The 18,588-nt window shown below is 32.0% G+C and overlaps 1 protein-coding gene across 2 annotated transcripts in view; it reads left to right on the top strand.

Annotated features, from left to right (window-relative positions):
- The window catches only part of RBM46 (RNA binding motif protein 46), a 56,256-nt gene that overhangs the window by 31,846 nt on the left and 5,822 nt on the right, over positions 1 to 18,588 (top strand). Inside the window, exon 5 of one of the 2 annotated variants that reach the window (XM_032248611.1) lies at positions 12,976 to 13,035. The exons of the other annotated variant lie outside the window; for it this stretch is intronic. Within the exon in view, the coding sequence (XP_032104502.1) occupies positions 12,976 to 13,031 (56 nt within the window). The 3' untranslated portion in view covers positions 13,032 to 13,035. The remainder of the gene's footprint in view (positions 1 to 12,975; positions 13,036 to 18,588) is intronic. 2 annotated transcript variants of the gene reach the window in all.

The raw sequence follows: 18,588 nt of genomic DNA, 5'->3' as shown, positions 1-18,588 counted from the left end.
TACATTGATTTTTACCTCCTCTTTGTCTTACCTTTCTTTTTTTTTTTTTGTTTTGTTTTAGAATCAGAAAAATCTCTGTGAAAGGCTTCACTTAGTCTTCTTCAGCCTGTCATGCCCTTATCTGTGCTTCCTATTTAGTAGACAATAATTGTTTATGCTATAGCAGTGTAATTAAGTGAATGGACTAGTGAATAAGGAGACAGATGATGTAGAATGATGGTTTCACTATGATGAATTTATTTTGTGCTTTTAACCACTTTAAAATTCAGTGTTGCTTCCTGGCCTTTTAGGTAAAATCAAATATAGTATCTGCCCTTACTAGTTAATATCTGATATTTGATAAATCCCAGAGCAGTTAATCCTCTTTCCAAGACCTGGTAGTATATTACCTCAAAGAATGGTTCAGTTTCCTGTGAAGCTTCAAAATGGAAGCACAAAAATTAAAAACCTTAGTATCCTCAAATAATTAGGACCTTTAAATCTCCAGAGTATTAATAACCCCTTGGATTTTCATGCTCCTTAAAGTGACAGTATTTGGTCAGAGATGTATTAATGGCATGTGGGCCCTTATTTGACTCATACATAGCAAGTAACATTTGAGCTATAAGAGTGGCCTGCATATGAAATTCTACATACACAATAATTCATATTTTAAGAAAATAATTTGGGTAACTAAATACGTTTAGTTTGCTTCTGCATTGCTTTTATTCAGTAAATATCATCTTTATACCACACTGATAGTAGTATCAGCTCTGCTATAATTCTTGTTTATAACTTCAGGTTAAAAAGTATGTAGGAGTGCAATCATTAGAAAACATCAGTCTCTTATAGTTGTATTGCCTGATAATTTGGTGTGTGTACTTTGTTACTATTCTTGTATGTTTAAACAGTATACCTTGATTTCTGTACACAAATAAATTCAAGAGATTGGCACTTAAATAAAAATGTAAACCATGATATAAAACTGCAGCTTCTTTTTATAGAGTAGATAAATCTGTGTTGACCTATGCTTTACTTTTTCTTTTGTGCATTTTGATTGTCCTTCCATTATATGGTCTAAGGATGTTTTTATTAAAGTTACTTGTTTTCTTTGTACTTTTCTTTAATACCGTTTTGTATATGGATTTTTGTAAGATCGAAGCCCATATACTTAATTTTTTTCTTGTTAACTTTGTTCTAGCAATACATAGTTCCAGTCTGCTTGTTTACTGGCCAGATTACGGGGTAAATGAATATTCATAAAAGTTGCAGCATATGTACCATATATGTGGATGGCTTTTTTTTTGCCCAGCTAATTTTTGGTTCAAGTGTGACCAAATCTGTAGTTAAGAATTTACGAAAGTATTTGATAATTTGGGGCACAGAATTTATAAGGTTTCAGGTGAGCCATTATCTTTGGATAACAGATTAAGATTGTATTCTGCACTATAAATAATTAGAGCAGAGAAATGCTTGTTAATTTAAAGGTGTTTCACCTGTATGCATGTGTGTACATGTGTTTCGTGGAGAAATTAAGAATCACTTAAGAGATTCCTTGGTATGAACTTAGTTGTGTGTATCAAGTATAAAATAGTGATTATACCAGAACATTGAAAAATTACTTGTTTTCACTTAAGAATTAAAGGGAAAGAGGTGATACTAAGCAAAATTATGATTGCTTTCACTATGCAGAGCACTCACTCGGTTTCTGAGAGGGATTTACAAATGAGATAGTCATGATTTTCTTAATATTTTCCCTGTTTTGGTAGACAGACTTAAGATTTTTAAATTATTGTACTGAATGAAATACATATGTGTGACTCTTCTGTTTCTCACCAATATACTAGTGTTCTAAAAAAAACTCACTTTTATTGATTTTTTTAAATCTTTACATTTTATTTTCTTATTTATGTATTTGTTATTGTGATTTATGCTCCAAGCAGGGAGTTGCTACATTCGCTAATGTGGCTTGGGAGAAGGAAGGACAGGGTTTTCATCAATCCTCTGAGGCCTTGGAAAGCAGCTTGGTGATGTCAGATGCTCTCATTTGAATTGATATATTGGAGAATTATGTCATTGCCTTTAGATTTTATCAGAATTTTTCTGTAATGATTCCTAATTTTAGTTTTTTTTATTCTAAAATTCTATATAATGAGTTTTCTATGACAAAAACTTCTATAATCAACTCCCAAATATTTAGATATGAGGCATGAATAAATTGAAACCAAATAATCTGGATTAGCTTATTTAATTATTTATCCTAGAATGCTCTTTAAACATATAGTATATTGATTCTGGAAATTTACACAAATTCAAAGGCCCTGTTACAAAACCCAGCTTAGGAAGAGATGAAAAGATATTCAATTTATCCACCCAATTTCTTATCCTGGAGAGATGACATTGTCTCATATTGATGCAGTGCACTTACCTAAGCAGTGTAATAGTCTGCCTTCTGTCTTTTCTCCATCCTTTTTACTGGTAAGAATAGATTATTCATTTTCATTCCTGCCTTATTCCACAAAAGTTCTAGGGTGGCTCCTTAAGAATATATAAAATGCAAAAGGATTCAGATTTTAAATTCAAGAAATAGAGACAATGGGAAATTATGGTTAGGAAAATAAAGCCAAGCAAAACCAAACAATAGACTGTTAGGGATAGACGATTATGAGGTAAAACCATAAAAAAGGCCAGGGAATTATTAACACTTGCAAGTTAGGATCTGCATGATTACTTGAAGGGAGAAATTGGAAAGGATGCAAAGGGACTTCTGAGGTATTGATAATTGCCTATTTCTAAACTTGAGTGGTGAGTACATGTTTTTATTTTTATAAGGATGTAAGGCATACACATCTATATTGTATATATTTTCTCTGTTTGTATATTTCATTATTAAATAAAATGGAGAAGAATGAAAGCCAGCCAAGAGTGAGAACTTGTATTATTTTGTCAAAACTGGAATAGAGTCGTTCTACTCTAGAGAGTCTCAATATAACTCAAGGTAAAATAGGAAAGTTAATATTATCGAGACTAAATAATTTTATTCTACTCAGACTATATCTGGAATGTGGTGTTTGCTTATGGGCACCACAATTTAATTCGACCTTGACAACTAGGGAGAGCTTGGAAACTCCATAATATGTAATAGGACAGTTAACAGCTGAAATATTTGGAACTGTTTAGTCTGTAAATAATACTTATAGGGGAAATGAGATTGCTCTTTTCAAATGTTTGAAGTACTTGCACTGGAAAAAAGACTTTAGTCTTTATCTTTGGAGCTCTAGGAAGTAGAATTAAGTCTAAAACAAAGTTTTAAGCAGGTAGATTATGACTTAATATAAGTCGGAACTATAAGCCTTTCAGCTAGTTAATATTCTGTATTCTTCTCAGTACAAAATAACAAACACAATTTTTTTAGCATTTATTTTAAATCTATTTATTAAATAAATATATGGGGGAAGAAGAGAGTCTTTACTAGACTATTGTAACTGAGAATTATCTTCCCTATTACCACTTGGAATATAGTAACCTTGCCATTTTCAAGCCCTCTGAAAAACTTACCTTTTGCAAACTGTGATTTAAGAAAGTTTGATTTGGGAATTTTTATTCTCATTAAGAATATCCTTTTTGCTTATTTCTTTAGACTTTCCATTCTCATGTTTAGTTTATTAACTGGTAGATGGTTTGATTGTCAAATCTTGTTAAAATGCGTTCCTTCAACAGATATTTACTTAATACTGTTTTGTATAGAGTTATGAGAATTACTGTAGTGAATTAGACACAGTTGCTGCTTTCATAGACCTTACATTCTATTGAAGTCAATATTCAGTTAGAGTTCCTATAAATGCTCAGAAATAGTACAGGGGATTATGAGGACATAACGATTGGATGACCTGACCTAAACTAGGATGAGGGTCAGGAAATGGTACAATGCACTTTAGAAAGAATTTCAGGAAAAGGAAATTATTGGCATAGCATATTGGCAACATGGGAAAAAAGAGTATGGCATTTGGAGCCAGATTTCCTGGGTTCACATTCCAGCTTCATTACTTACTTGGAAAAGTTACTTCTCTGCCCTTCATTTGTAAAATAGGAATGATAATAATATTTATCTCATAGGGTAGTTACATGTATTAAATCAGTTAAAATTGTAAAGGGCCCAGAACATTGTCTTTTATATATTAAGTACCATGTAAATAGTGAAGAATAATTATTTAGAAAACAAATCCAAGACACCAGTTTCCAATCATATGTAATATAAATATTAGAAATAATAAAAGTTAAGATTCTTTGAGCACTTACTAAGTGTTAGATTTTGTGTTTAATACCTTTACATAATATATTATTCTCACAGTTCTTTGTGAGATAGGATTTATTTATTTATTTTTTATTTATTTATTTATTTATTTATTTATTTATTTATTTATTTTTTGAGAAAAAGTCTCGCTCTTACCCAGGCTGGAGTGCAGTGGCAGGATCTTGGCTCACTGCAGCCTCCGTCTCCCAGGTTCAAGCAGTTCTCCTGCCTCAGCCTCCTGAATAGCTGGGATTACAGGCACGTGCCATAATGCATGGCCGATTTTTGTTTTTTTAGTAGAGACGGGGTTTCAGTGTATTGGCCCGGCTAGTCATGAACGCCTGACTTTAAGTGATCTGCCTGCCTCGGCCTCCCAAAGTGCTAGGATTACAGGCGTGAGCCACCGTGCCCGGCCTGTGGTAGACAGGATTTTAATGTTGGCACTTCTTTACCTTTTTTTTTTTTTTTTTAAACAGGCTTCATTCAGTATGTTAAATAATTTGCACAAGATCCTGGTTAGCTAATAGGCTGTGCTTTTAACTGCTATTTTTTGTAAATACACATGATTTCAATGAAAAACTGGCTTTTGTCTAGTATTTGTTAACAGACAGTGTGGTCTTGTGGAATATTATTGGCAAATTATGTTTTTATAAGTTAACACACAATGAGATGGGCTTTCAATCCTGCCTTACCTTTTTTTTCTAGATACCGTTTTGGCCTTAGGAGACCTACAAGAAGCCCATGTACCAGACCCCTTCCATTATAGTATGGATGTGAGACATCTGGTTGAATTCTAAATAAATCATTCTGAGTTAGAAAAATTTTGTAAACATTATCTTGTTTACAAGGTAGCTTCATGATTTTTAAATTTACCAAAGGATAAGCATTGCCAACCAATGGCATGTGTCCAAGATGGCAGATGATCTGTGTCTTCCCCCATCCAGATTCTAGACAGAATGTCAAACAGGCAAAGTTTGTTTATATCTATTTCCTGGTCCCCTGTTACCTGGTACTCATTTTTACTCTGATTATATTCAAAACATCCGAATACATATAATTTGTTAGTCCAAATATATTTATGCTTTTTCATTGTTACTCCCTTTCCTTGCTCAGAAACCTATCATGGCTTGCTATTTTAGTATAATCAAATACTCTGAACTTCACATTCTCTTGTTCAGAATGCCTTACTCTTTGGCCCCATTTAATCTAACCATAGCCGTACACTTCTGCTGTGATATCTGAATTTGCCATGCTCATTAGGTCTAGGTCCTTCCTACTGCTGTGCACTGTGCTTAGAATATTCTGCTTATACTCATCTACTTTTCTATTAAGCTTTTATTGGACATAGTAACCCAAAATGACTTTTTCTTTATAATATCATTGAATTTTTATATTTTTATTTACTCTTACAAAATTTTTTATCCATCCATGCATATAAACCCAAGAGACTTTGTATATGTATGGTTTGTTGTTATTTCCTGCATTGTATGGGGGAGTAGTGTCTCCTTTAGTACTTAGCATATGGTGCTTTTCAAATAATTTAAAGCAATCTACATATTTTCCTTGTATCTACAAGTAAAGATAAATTTTGGCTGAGCTTTGTGCCAAAAGAAGAAAGGATTGGGGAAGAAATACACGAGATAGGAAGTTGACAGGCACTGTTAAATTATAAATGGTGGTTAATGTGCTGAGATATCTGTATAGATGTCACCAAAGTAAAATTTACCAGTATATAATTTTTAACATGCTCATGTTGGGGGTTTCAAAATAATAGAAACCCTTGAAATACAGACTGGGGCTTATGGATGATTTTATATTGGATGTGTATATGTTATTTATATGTAATATATGTATAGTGGAATAGGAGATTAAAGTTGTAATTGTTTTTAAACCCTCTGAGAAAACCTGTGTCTTTATATCAACCAAATATAATATAGAGTATAATGATGTATGTAACGTGCAATTATAAAATTTCTTTTAAAATTCATTACATAATCCACAGTTATATCTAGCATAATCTGTAACATTTGATCAAGGCTTCACAAATAGGAAACATCAATCACTTATTGTATGTTAGTTCTAATCTTAGTTTATTACTAGCATTATGCTTTATTATTATTCTACACAGGTGTAAACTGAGAAGATGGTGGTGTTCCTTTCAGTTTAGTTTCGTAAAGGCAGGAAAAAACCTTGATAATTCGGGATGCTGATATAGTAGGCTTATTTGGAATGCACTGGAATCCTGTGCACTGTTATTTTCTGTCTTCAAAAGAAGAAACAGTATGACATACCTGAGAGCCTGAAAAATAATTTTCATCTTTCATACCATTTACTTTAAAATTTACATGGAATTTTCTCTCAAACTAAAGACTAGTAAAATCTTCTTCAAAGATACAGAATATGCTTTTGTAATTAGTTTTCAGGGACGTTTAAAACTTCATCACGTTGGTAGAACAAATCATCTATCTACAATGTTACGTGTTCTTGAAAGTAATGAAAATTAGGAGCTTAGTGAGATTTTTACTTACTTTACCCTTATTTTGGCCCTTATTCCTACATAACTTCTAGAAAACTAAATATAAAACATTTAATGATTCCCATTTTACAGAGAATTGGTAAAGATCCTATCTCTGGTCTTTGAAGTTTAATTTATCCTGTTCTTATTCTCCACTTTTGACATGCCTTTTCTTTCCCCTATTTTCTTTCTTATTGTCTTGCTTACTAAATAATCCCTTTTGAAATAATTTATCAGAATATATTTATTAGCAGTTGTTGCTTTTTAAAAAGGAATGATACAGATAAGATGGCAAATTAAATTGCGTGAAAGCACCAGTAAGTACTGTAGTAACCTTGCATTTGACACTAAATTGAGACTCTGCCGATAGTTTTTGCTTTTGTTGTGAGAATTATCACCATCTGTTCTATATGCTAACAGAAATTTGTTATATATTGGTAATTTAAATCCCAGCATTTTTCCTGTTAAATTTAATTTCATTTAAACCAAAGATTAACAAAGTTAATTGTAAAACTCCAGGTGGTAGATAGTGAAGGTGTTATGAAAAAAAGAATTGTTCCATATTTAGTAGTATTTCTATTTGGCATCTGTACTGAAAATCATCATTATAGTTTTTAAATTAGTCAATCATTTTCATATGCTCTATTTTGGTAATAGCTATTTATAAAGTGATTTTATATTTTATTATAATTATACCTTATCAACTTCTTCTTTATGTATATCACTGACAGGTTTTTAATCCCCACACACACACGTTTTTTAAACTCCTTAAGCTATAACGTTACATACAAACAGAAAAGTGCATAAATAATGAGTTTGAGTTCAGTAAATTGCCATAGTCCCTCATGGGACTGAATTGACTAAAACTCACCACTGAGGTAAAGACATAAAATAACAATACTCCAAAAGACTGTCTCATATTTTCTCCAGACATTACTTTCCTTCCTGCCAAAGGAAGCACTCGTCTGACTGATTTTATGTATTTTTGAAACTTATATAACATTTTATATCATCTTGTCTGGCTTCTTTTAACATTATGTTTGTGAGATTGATTTATACTGTTTCCTGTTTGTGTAGCAGTACTGTTCATTTGCTCTCATTGATGATGCAACTATTTCACCGGAATGTGAATAACTTGCTGTCTTTGCTGGTGAAACTATCAGTTTGGGGCTGTTTGAATAATGATGCTCTCTTTGACATAGTGTTTTTAGTGCTCATTTGCACACATTCCTGTTGAATATATAGGAGTGAAAGTGGTCACTCATATTTTTTAAACTTTAGTAAATAGGGCCAAATAGTTTTCCAAAGTGAGTATACTGATTTACACTTTACTAGCAGTAAATGAAAGTTCCAGTTCCACATTCCTGCCAACACTTAGGTATCAGTCTTTTAAATTTTGTATATTCTGATTGGTATATATTCCTTACTGTAATTGTAATTTTTATATGATGGTAACTTATGATATTGATCATAAGTTATTATAGGACATTACAGAGTAATGTATTGTTGAAGTATCTTTCTTGTTCAAGTCTTGCTGCTTCTATTGCTTTCTCTTTTTTTAATTTTATTACTTGATATACAAGTCCTTTATTGACTATATTTTTTAAATACCTGTTCTATTCTATGACTTACCTGTTTATTCAGTTATTTTTGAAAAACAGAACTTCTTAATTTTAATACTCAATTGTTCAATTTTAAAGTTAGTGCCGTTTGCATCCTGATGAGAAAACCTTTTTTCACCTCAGGGTCATGAAATATTTTCTATATTGTCTTTTAGAAAATTTTTATCATCTAAATTTAGTGACAATACAAAGTATCAGAGTTCCCCCCCATATTAATATTCACTTAACACCATTTTTTGAATTCTGCTATTTTCCCATGACTCTCCAGTGCTACCTTAACATAAATCATAAATCATACATAAATCATTCATAAACGTATATATGCTCCCTTCCAGTATGCACATACATATATGACTTATTCTGGATATTAACATTCTATTTCATTGATGTGTTTGTTTTTGTACCAATACCATACTGTTTTAATTCTGAAACTTTATGATACTTGGTAAAGAATATTTTCTCATTTATTTTTTCTTCTTTACAATTATCTCGACTTTTCTCAGCCCTTGAATTTCCATATGAATTTTAGAATCCACTTGTAACTTTATACCTCAAACCAGAATCCTAACTAGATTTTGATTAGAATTGAATTGAATCTATAGATCAATTTGATAACTAATAACATTTTTATAGTATTGGGTCTTCTAAACCATGATCATGATACATCTTTCCATTTACCTAGGCTTTTAAAAAATGTACTAATTCAGTAATTTACCTACGTCTTTATTCAGGTATATACCTAGTGTTTATCCATAATGTCATAAAAAATAATTTTGTTTTCTAATTGTTCCTGCTTTATGTGAAAACAATTTATTTCTTAATATATTGGATAAAACTACGATAGGTGTCAGATAGTTTACAGTAATTTTTCTGCATACACTTTTATCAACTGAATGTAAAGATCTTTTTCTTCCTTTTCATCCTTTATATGTTTCTTTTTTCTCTTGCCTTACTGCACGGGCTAGAACTGCCTTTTCAGCATTGAATACAAATGATGATAGAAACCATCCTTATAAACTTTGAATATTTCTCCATTAAGATATGATGTGTGTTGTAGCTTTTATTACAGAAGCCCTTTATCACTTAAGATACTCTTTTATTCTGCTTTGTAAGAGTTTTTATCATGAATGGGAATTGAATTTTGTCAAAAACTTTTCTGATTCTAGTTAGGTAATTACATCATTTTTGTCTTTTATTCTTTTAATGCAACAAGTTGCATTGTTTGAGGTATTTGAATGTTACATCAATCTTATATTTTCAAAGTAAACTCAATTTGGTCATGGTACATTACACTTTTTATATATTGCTAAAATATATTGGTATTTTCTTTAGGATTTTTACATCTGTGTTCATCAGTGAGATTGGCCCATACTTTTACTCATAAAAATAGTTGGGAAATGTTTTCAATTTCACTGTTCTTTGGAAGAATTTATATAAAATTGGTGTTTTATCTTTTTGAATATGTGGAATACTATTTAAGAGGCTGTCTTAGAGTTCTTAGCCCCTTTAAGGCTACAAATATCTCTCCTAAGTATGGTTAGAGCTGCATCCCATACATTTTGCTTTACTTTTATTTTATTTTATTTTATGAGATAGAGTCTCACTCTGTCACCCAGACTGGAGTGCAGTGGCATAATCTCGGCTCACTGCAACCTCTGCCTTCTGGGTTAAAGCAATTCTCCTGTCTCGCCCTCTCAAGTACCTAGGATTACAGATGCATACCACCACACTTGGCTAATTTTTGTGTTTTTAGTAGAGACAGGGTTTCATCATGTTGGCCAGGCTGATCTTGAACTCCTGACCTTAAGTGATATACTCACCTTGGCCTCCCAAAGTGCTGGGATTACAGGTGTGAGCCACTGAGCTTTTTTGATATGATTTATTTTTATTATTTGTTTAAAAATATTTTCTGTTTTATGTTTTGATTTCTTCTTGAAACTTCAGCATTAATTTCTAAATATACATTTAATGTCCTCAACAATATGCTTGGGATTAAGTCTCTCATCTTGCCATTTGCATTCTATTTTCTCTGCTTGTTCTGTATCACTTTTCTCATTTCTTTTTTTTACATAGAGTGTTTATTTTGAATTTATTTTCTTTAGCTGTATTAGTTATACAGTCTTTAATCTCTTAGTCATTACTCTATAGACGCCATTATGCATTCCTAATCTACTGAAGTCTAATATTATTTTATCACATGCTAGACAATGCAGGGAACTTAGTATACTTTGATTTGTTTTACAATTTATGTAATGTCATTGGTACTTATAAATATTTTAAACCTTATACATTTAAAACCTTACAATACCTAATATAAAAATACCTAGTTATAATTGTTTTTAGACTTAATATGCATTGATATTGATTTATACCCTTATCATTTCCTTTGCCCTCTGTTTCTTCCATCTCTGAGCTTCCACTTGAATTGTTTATTCTACCTAAAGAATATTCATTCATATATTCTTTTGTGTGGATATGCTCTTGACAGATTATCTCAATTTATCTGAATGTATTTTTAGTTCACCTGCCATTTGAAAGGGTATTTTTGATAGACCAGCAGTTATTTTACTTCAGCCCTTTGCTGTTATGATTCCATTTTCCTTTAGTTACTATTGTTTCTCTTGGGAAATATGTTGTTGATCAATTTGTTACTCCTTTGAACATGAATTGTGCCATCATTCTCTGTACTCAGCTACTGTTAGTATACATTTTTTATCTGTGATTTTCAGAAGTTTTACTATTATGGACCTGACTTTTGTGTAGTCTTCTTAGTTTTCATCTTGCTTGGTACTTTTACCACTTCTGAAGTCTAGATTAATATTTTTCGTTTGTATTAGGAAGTTCTAAGTTATTCCGTTTTCAAATATTGCTTTTGTTTATTTTCTCTCTTCTTTCTTTATGGTAGCCAGCTACACATGTTAAACCTTTTTACTGTAACCTGTATATTTATTATATTTCTTCTGTATTGTTCATCCTTTTGTATTTTCAGTCTGTATATTTTCTTACCTGTCTTTTGGTTTGTGAATTTTTTCATCTGTAAAAAATTTAAAAGGTTTTATCATAAGAACCATTCACTTAGATTTGTTTCTCAGTTCTAGAATTCCATTTGAGTCTCTTTTATGATTTCTGTTTTCTTCCAAAAATTTTAGTCTTTTATTTTCTTGAGTGTATTAGGCATTGTTATTTTAATACTAAGTTCTGAAATTTAATTATCTAAATACCCTGTAGATCTGTTACTGTTGTCTGCTGTTTCTGTTGGTTTTAGGTGATACTGATTTACCTCCTTGTATAACTGCTTATTTTTTTACTCAATACCAGATATTCTGTATGTAAAATTGTAGAGACAGTTTGAAGGCTAGCATGATGTTGTATTTATTCATAGAAGATTTATTTTGCCTTCAGAAAGGTGGCCAAAGGACTGACAATCCCAGATTGCTTTAATCTAGGCAGGAATTGAGAAGATTCAAAGTTAAATTTAGTCTCTGTTAAAGTTTGTCTGTTTGTGGTTCATTTTTACTTAGTTCCAGTCATCCCTTGTTAGTAGCTCCCTAGTTGTAGTTTTAGTCCTCCTAGATTCAGAATTGGTCTCTGGGCACCTTCCCTTACGTCCCGAGAGGGACCTTTTGGGAATAGGCCAACACTTCCAGGGGAAGTGCACCTCCCAAAGAGGTACACCTACCTTTGGTTTTCTTCTTGTCTGAGATCACAGCCCCATAACTTGTCACTGTCTTGGTTGTTCTCAGTGATTGCCAACATACCTTTTTGTTATTAATAATTTCTTACATTTTCTAGTACTCACCAAGAAGGTTTATTAATGTCACCTAGTTCATCATGTAAGCAGAAGATATTGTGACTATCTTTTTACTGAATTACAGTCTTTAGGTGGTTATTTTAAAATCTGGTTTTCTATAGGTTATCAGAAATTTTTCATTGCTTATACTTTTATACGCAATTTCTTAGCATAGATTTTGATATATATTCATAACAGAAAGCTTTAAGGCATATGAAGAGATAACCACTAAAATAGATGGATGCTCACAATTGTACTATATATGACTAAATTAGATTTCAAGTAGATAAAATTTAGCTGTGAGGAAGAAATATTTAAATTTAGCATTAATTTGGCCATCTATTTTTTTCAACACAGCAAGGAAATGGTGTTTCATATGTAAAATAACTATACCTTATACAGCATTTCTGTTTCCCAAATTTGCTTAGATTCTTTGGCTTTCTGCTTAACAGAAATTGGGTGATCTCATTGATTTTTAAAGTCTTTTCTTTATCTTAGCAGGGAAGTGATAATTTGTTTAAAAAGGTAAAATTTTTTTCTGATGATATATTACTCATAATTTTCATTCAAATATCAAAATAACTCTTCTCTTTGTTCATCTTTGTGGAATTCCGGAAATAACTATTTGCTACTCACTTCTTTTTCTCTAAATTTGTTATTTTTATTTACTGATCAAAAGGTTTTTAACTAAAATTATCAAGGATTCCATGCACTTCCAAGATAGGGATAACATCAATCTAAAGACTCAATTATTTTCTGTCTTCACTGCTTACAGACAGGGAACACAATCTCTTCAGCCTGGACCTGTGTAGAAGAATTTGGAGAAAATAAACAGGTAAGAGTTTATTTGGTAAAAGTCTCTTAGGAATATTAAGTAATATATTTAATTTTCAGAAAATTGGTTATAAATTGTTCTTTATAATGAAACTTTGTGAAGTATTTTGTTGATAATAGCCTTGTTAATTATAGACTCATTAAGCAAATGTTTTAAAAAGTTAAACTGGTTTCTGTATTTCAGGTCTTCTCAAAACGTTTAACATGCTAGTATACCTTGAAAACCACCAAGATAGTAAACAGTGTTATAAATTAGATATATTTGGAGTTAGTGTGTTATTTATAGATTATTCAAGTATTTCTCAAAAGTATCTGAAAATAGGACTTTCTTGTTTTTCAAGCTTAAACCAAAATCTTACTGAAACAATTTGGAATAAAAGTTATATTTACTATGACTTAGTATTTAGTTTATTCAGCAAAATCCTTCTTGAGAAAGACAAGTTTTAGTAGGAAGTTAAAAGATAGCTTGTTTATTTGAGTCAAGATTATTACTTTCCAAAGTCTTTTTTTTTACATGTAGAGGCAAAAGAATGTTATGCTTTCTAGGGTACAATTCATGTAATATGTCTGTGTCCTTGAGTAAGTTTCTTGACCTTTTTGTGCCTCAATTCCTCATTGACAAAGGGGATAATAATAATATTTATAAGTCTGTTATATGGATTCAGTTGTACTAATCTCATATGGTTATTTTTATCGTTTAATAAGTGATAAATATTGGCCATTACAATTAATATATTCTGTTCCTCAGATTCAAAGAGAAATGCTTTTTATACTTGAGACTTAAAATTTTATTTTTACAGATCTTAATTTTAGCATAAAAATTCAAATAAGTGATACTAGTCTTAGAACTCCTTATAGCTTTTTATAATTCAAAATTTGAATTACGAAGACTGATTTTACTTATAGAAATAAAACTTAAAAAGAATTGCTGGATTTTCTAAGGCTTTTCTCTTTTGCCCACATGGGTTATTTAGTAAGCTACAACTTTTTTTCTAAACCTATACTTAAGCCTACCTAGATTGCTACAGGTCTGATCGTAATTTTTTCTCTCAAAGGCTGCTGTTCTGTTACTCAATTTCCAAATGGCCTAGAAAGGAGCATTAAAAGGAATTTGACATAACTCTTTTAATACAAAGGTAGCAAACTAGAAGCTCTAGGTATGGTATGTTTGTTTTTTTGTTTTTCTTTTTGTCTTTTAAAGGAAAGCAACTAGACTTAATTTCAGTACAAATAAATATCTTTTATTCTGGACACTCTTTGTTATTTTTGTTAGTGTGTTGCCTTGACTCTGAAGGCACGTGATCTTGTAATTGCTGTGTTTTAATATTTGAAGATTTTATTCTGATTTATTTTTAATGTTTTCCCATTATGTGTTAACTTCATTAAGATTTCTTCCCTGATTTTCAAAATTCAGTGAAATAACTGCTTCTAAGGTCACACAGGTTTGGGAAAATCTGTATACTAAATACTCCCTTTGGAAAATCATAGTGCATACTAGCATCCTAGGTAATTGAGGTAGCAATCTGTTTTACTTGTAAGCCTATCTGTTCTAAATTTTTCTTGAAATTATTTGGCTGTAGGATGTTTGTTTTGAAGAATTCTTGCACTTAAATTGTATGGGATGTAGTTTCGGAAACACTGAAGCTAACCCAAAGACACACAGAGTTTTATTTCTTTTTATTTGTTTTTTTTGTTTGTTTGTTTTTTGTTTGTTTGTTTGTTTTTTAAGACGGAGTTTCGCTCTTGTTGCCCAGGCTGGAGTGCAATGGCACGATCTCGGCTCACTGCAACCTCTGCCTCCTGGGTTCAGGCAGTTCTCCTGCCCCAGCCTCCTGAGTAGCTGGGATTACAGGCATGCGCCACCATGCCCAGCTGATTTTTTGTATTTTTAGTAGAGACGGGGTTTCACTATGTTAACCAGGATGGTCTCGATCTCTTGACCTCGTGATCCACCCGCCTTGGCCTCCCAAAGTGCTGGGATTACAGGCGTGAGCCACAGCGCCCGGCTATTTCTTTTTATTATGTTTTTGACTTTATTGAGGTATAAATAAAATGCAACAAAATGCTTATATTTAAAGTGTGCAATTTGGTTCATTTTGATTTATGTATACTTATGTGAAATGATACCACAATTAAGAAAACAGACATTTCCATCACCCCCAAAAGTTGCCCCATGCACCACTGTAACCCATTCTTACTTTCATTCTCTTTCCCAGGCAGCCACTCTAGATCAGCTTGCAATTTCTAGAATTTCAAACCCTTGCTTCTGAAGGTTTAAATTGTAATCTTTAGATAATTTAGAACTTCATTTTAAAGAAATTTTATTTCTGTCAATATTTCCTCTGCTTAGTTAGCTCTTGATTTTCTGTACTAGGATAGAAAGTACAAAATAAATGATAAATATTATTTATACTTATATGACATTTTAATCTCTGAACCCAGCCATATTTTATGTTCTGGGAATGTGTAGTACAGCTAAAAGAAAAAAAGGATTGTTTTGCAGATAAAATTTAGTGTTTCAGTGAAACTAAGTTATTGAGATAGTTCTTTCAGTTATGGTTATTGAATGTTATAAATTGAAATATTAATAAAATGGCACGATAAGGGTTTTTTTTAAATTTCAATACAGATCCCATAGGAATCTAAAGAAATGCTTAAAATATGTTAAAGGTCTGATAAACATATTTCATAGATGAAAAGATCAGGTGTTTCTTTTTTAACACTGGTGGGAATGTAAAATGTTATAGTCTTAGCTACCTTGGAAAACAGTTGAGCAATTTCCCAAAAAGTTAACCTGGGAATTACTGTATGACTCAGCAGTTTCATTCCTAGATACTTACTAAAGAGACTTGAAAACATGTGTTCACACAGACACTTGTACATGTTATTCCTTAGCAGCATTATTCATAATAGCCAAAAGGTTGAAACAACCCAAATATGTATCAACTGTTGAATGGATAAACTATATGTAATCTAGCTATGATGATATATTATTCAGCCTTTAAAAGGGATGAAGTTCTGATACATGCTACAACATGTTTGAGCCCTGAAAGCACTATGTTATGAAGTCAGTTCTAAAAGACCACGTAAATTTATACATAAAGTCTAGAAAAGGCAAGTCTATAGAAATACAAAGGCTAGTAGTTGCTGGGGCTGGGAGAAGAGAGAATGGGAGTGACTGCTGATAGATACAGTTTCTTTTTAGAATGATGAAAATATTTTGGAGTTTTATAGTGGTGTTGTACATGTGATTAAAGTTGTACACTTAAAAATATATATATTAAAAAGTTGAATGGAAGTGGTGGTAGAACTCATGTAGCTAAAAGAGAAGAAGAAACCAATTATGAGGAATACATTTTTAAAATTAAAAATTAGTCTAAAGAATGTAGTCAGAAACAAAAAGGGAGTCAAAATTAATATGAGCCAAAATTTTATCTCACTGTATAAAGTCTCAAGTGTTTTTTTTTCATCTTTAAGACAGAAAAGCAGCTAAGAATTAGTGATAATTGGTCAAGATGTATAAGATGAATTAGAGACAAAACAAGAAATATATTGAGTGAAGCAATATATCTATCCACTGTTTACATTTTTATTGAGAAACATACTGTTATTATTCACTACCAGACCGTCTTTGTGCTGAATACAGAAAGGTGGTAGACCAAATTATAGTTGCTACACAAACAGGCCTGACAAGTATGTGGATTATGTATTGCCAGTCTCTACTCTTGGTCCTGTGTCAGATGTGGCATAAGTCATCACTCACTTTCTTGTTTATTCCAGACACAATAAATCTAGAATTCCTATTAGCCATTACTGCTTGATTTCAATTGCCATGTAAGGTTAAGCTTATGTGCTACTTTTTGTATACATCAAATTTGTTCTATGAAAATATTTATATTCCATATGTAAATATGAAATTAGGATAACATTTGATCAGATTTTCTATAATCCATTATATCAGAGTAGTTTTCCCTTTTTTTCCACAAAACAACCTTTTCTTAAGTAAAAGTTTAGCGTATAAAACAAGGAATGCAGAGCTGCATGAGTTGAAATGGGAGGTATGGGAATGGGCAGTGCAAGTGAAAAACAGCTTAGAGAACAGCACTGTCTGCTTTAGTTCTGCCCCCGCCCTGTAATAACCTCTTCAGACAGTTTCTCTCAAACATGCTTGAGAATATTGCCAGAGCAAGAAAGCTTAAGCAAGTGGAAATAATATTTTCCTAGGAATCGGAAGGCCTGAATTTAATTTTTCTTTTGTCTATTTAGCTTTTGTCTCTGTCATTCATCAGTGAAATAAGTCATTTGATTCAGAGTTTAATAAGGTCTCAACCTACTCCTGGTTTGTGATTTGGAATGAGAGAATTTGACTACTCAAAAACTATCAGTATCAACAAGAAAAAGACAAAGCCAATAAAAATAAGCAAGAGCCTTAAACAGATACTTTACCAAAGATATTTAAATGGGCAGTAAACATGTTATTAGTCATAAGAGAAATCAGAATTAAAACCACTGTGAGATACAATTTTACATTCACCACAATAGGTATGATTAAAATTGCTGGAAATAACAAATGTTAGGATATAGAGCAACTGGAGGGCTCATATTTTATTGGTGTGAATATAAAGTGGACATACTGGAGAACTCTTAAGCAGTATGGGTCATCTATCCTAGGACCTAGCAATGGCATTCTCAGATATTGACCCAAAAGAAATGAACACATATATCCACCAAAAGGTTCCTATAAAAATGTTCATAGCAGCTTTATTAATAATAAAACCAACTCAGATATTCATTAGTGAGTGAATAGTTAATGAGATTGAATTATATTCATACAATCAAATAATGCTCAACCATAAAATGGAAGAAACTACTGAAATACACAACATGAATGAATCTTAGAAATTATATATAGAGAGATATATCTGGATTACCTTTCTGGAATAATTTTACCAAAACAATCTATTTAAGTTTCAAGTTCGCAAGGCAAGATGTCATTGGATTCTCTTGGTGAATGGAAAAAAAAAACATTTTTATTTTGTATATAAGTCTCCTCTTTTTTTTTTAAATTGCATTTTAGGTTTTGGGGTACATGTAAAGAACATGCAAGATTGTTGCATAGGTACACACATGGTAGTATGATTTGCTGCTTTCCTCCCCATCACCTATATCTAGTGTTTCTCCCCATGCTATCTCTCCCCAACTCCCCACCCCCCCGCTGTCCCTCCCCTATTTCCCTCTGACAGACCCCAGTGTGTGATGCTCCCCTCCCTGTGCCCATGTGTTCTCATTCTTCAACACCTACCTATGAGTGAGAACATGCAGTGTTTGATTTTCTGTTCTTGTGTCAGTTTGCTGAGAATGATGGTTTCCAGGTTCATCTGTGTCCCTACAAAGGACACGAACTCATCGTTTTTGATGGCTGCATAGTATTCTATGGTGTATATGTGCTACATTTTCCCTGTCCAGTCTATCATCGATGGGCATTTGGGTTGGTTCCAGGTCTTTGCTATTGTAAACAGTACTGCAATGAACATTGGTGTGCATGTGTCCTTAT

This window comes from Sapajus apella, unplaced genomic scaffold, assembly GCF_009761245.1.
Source record: "Sapajus apella isolate SASKATOON/1434 unplaced genomic scaffold, GSC_monkey_1.0 scaffold67, whole genome shotgun sequence".
NCBI lineage: Eukaryota > Metazoa > Chordata > Mammalia > Primates > Cebidae > Sapajus > Sapajus apella.
This window is presented reverse-complemented; position numbering and strand designations above follow the sequence as displayed.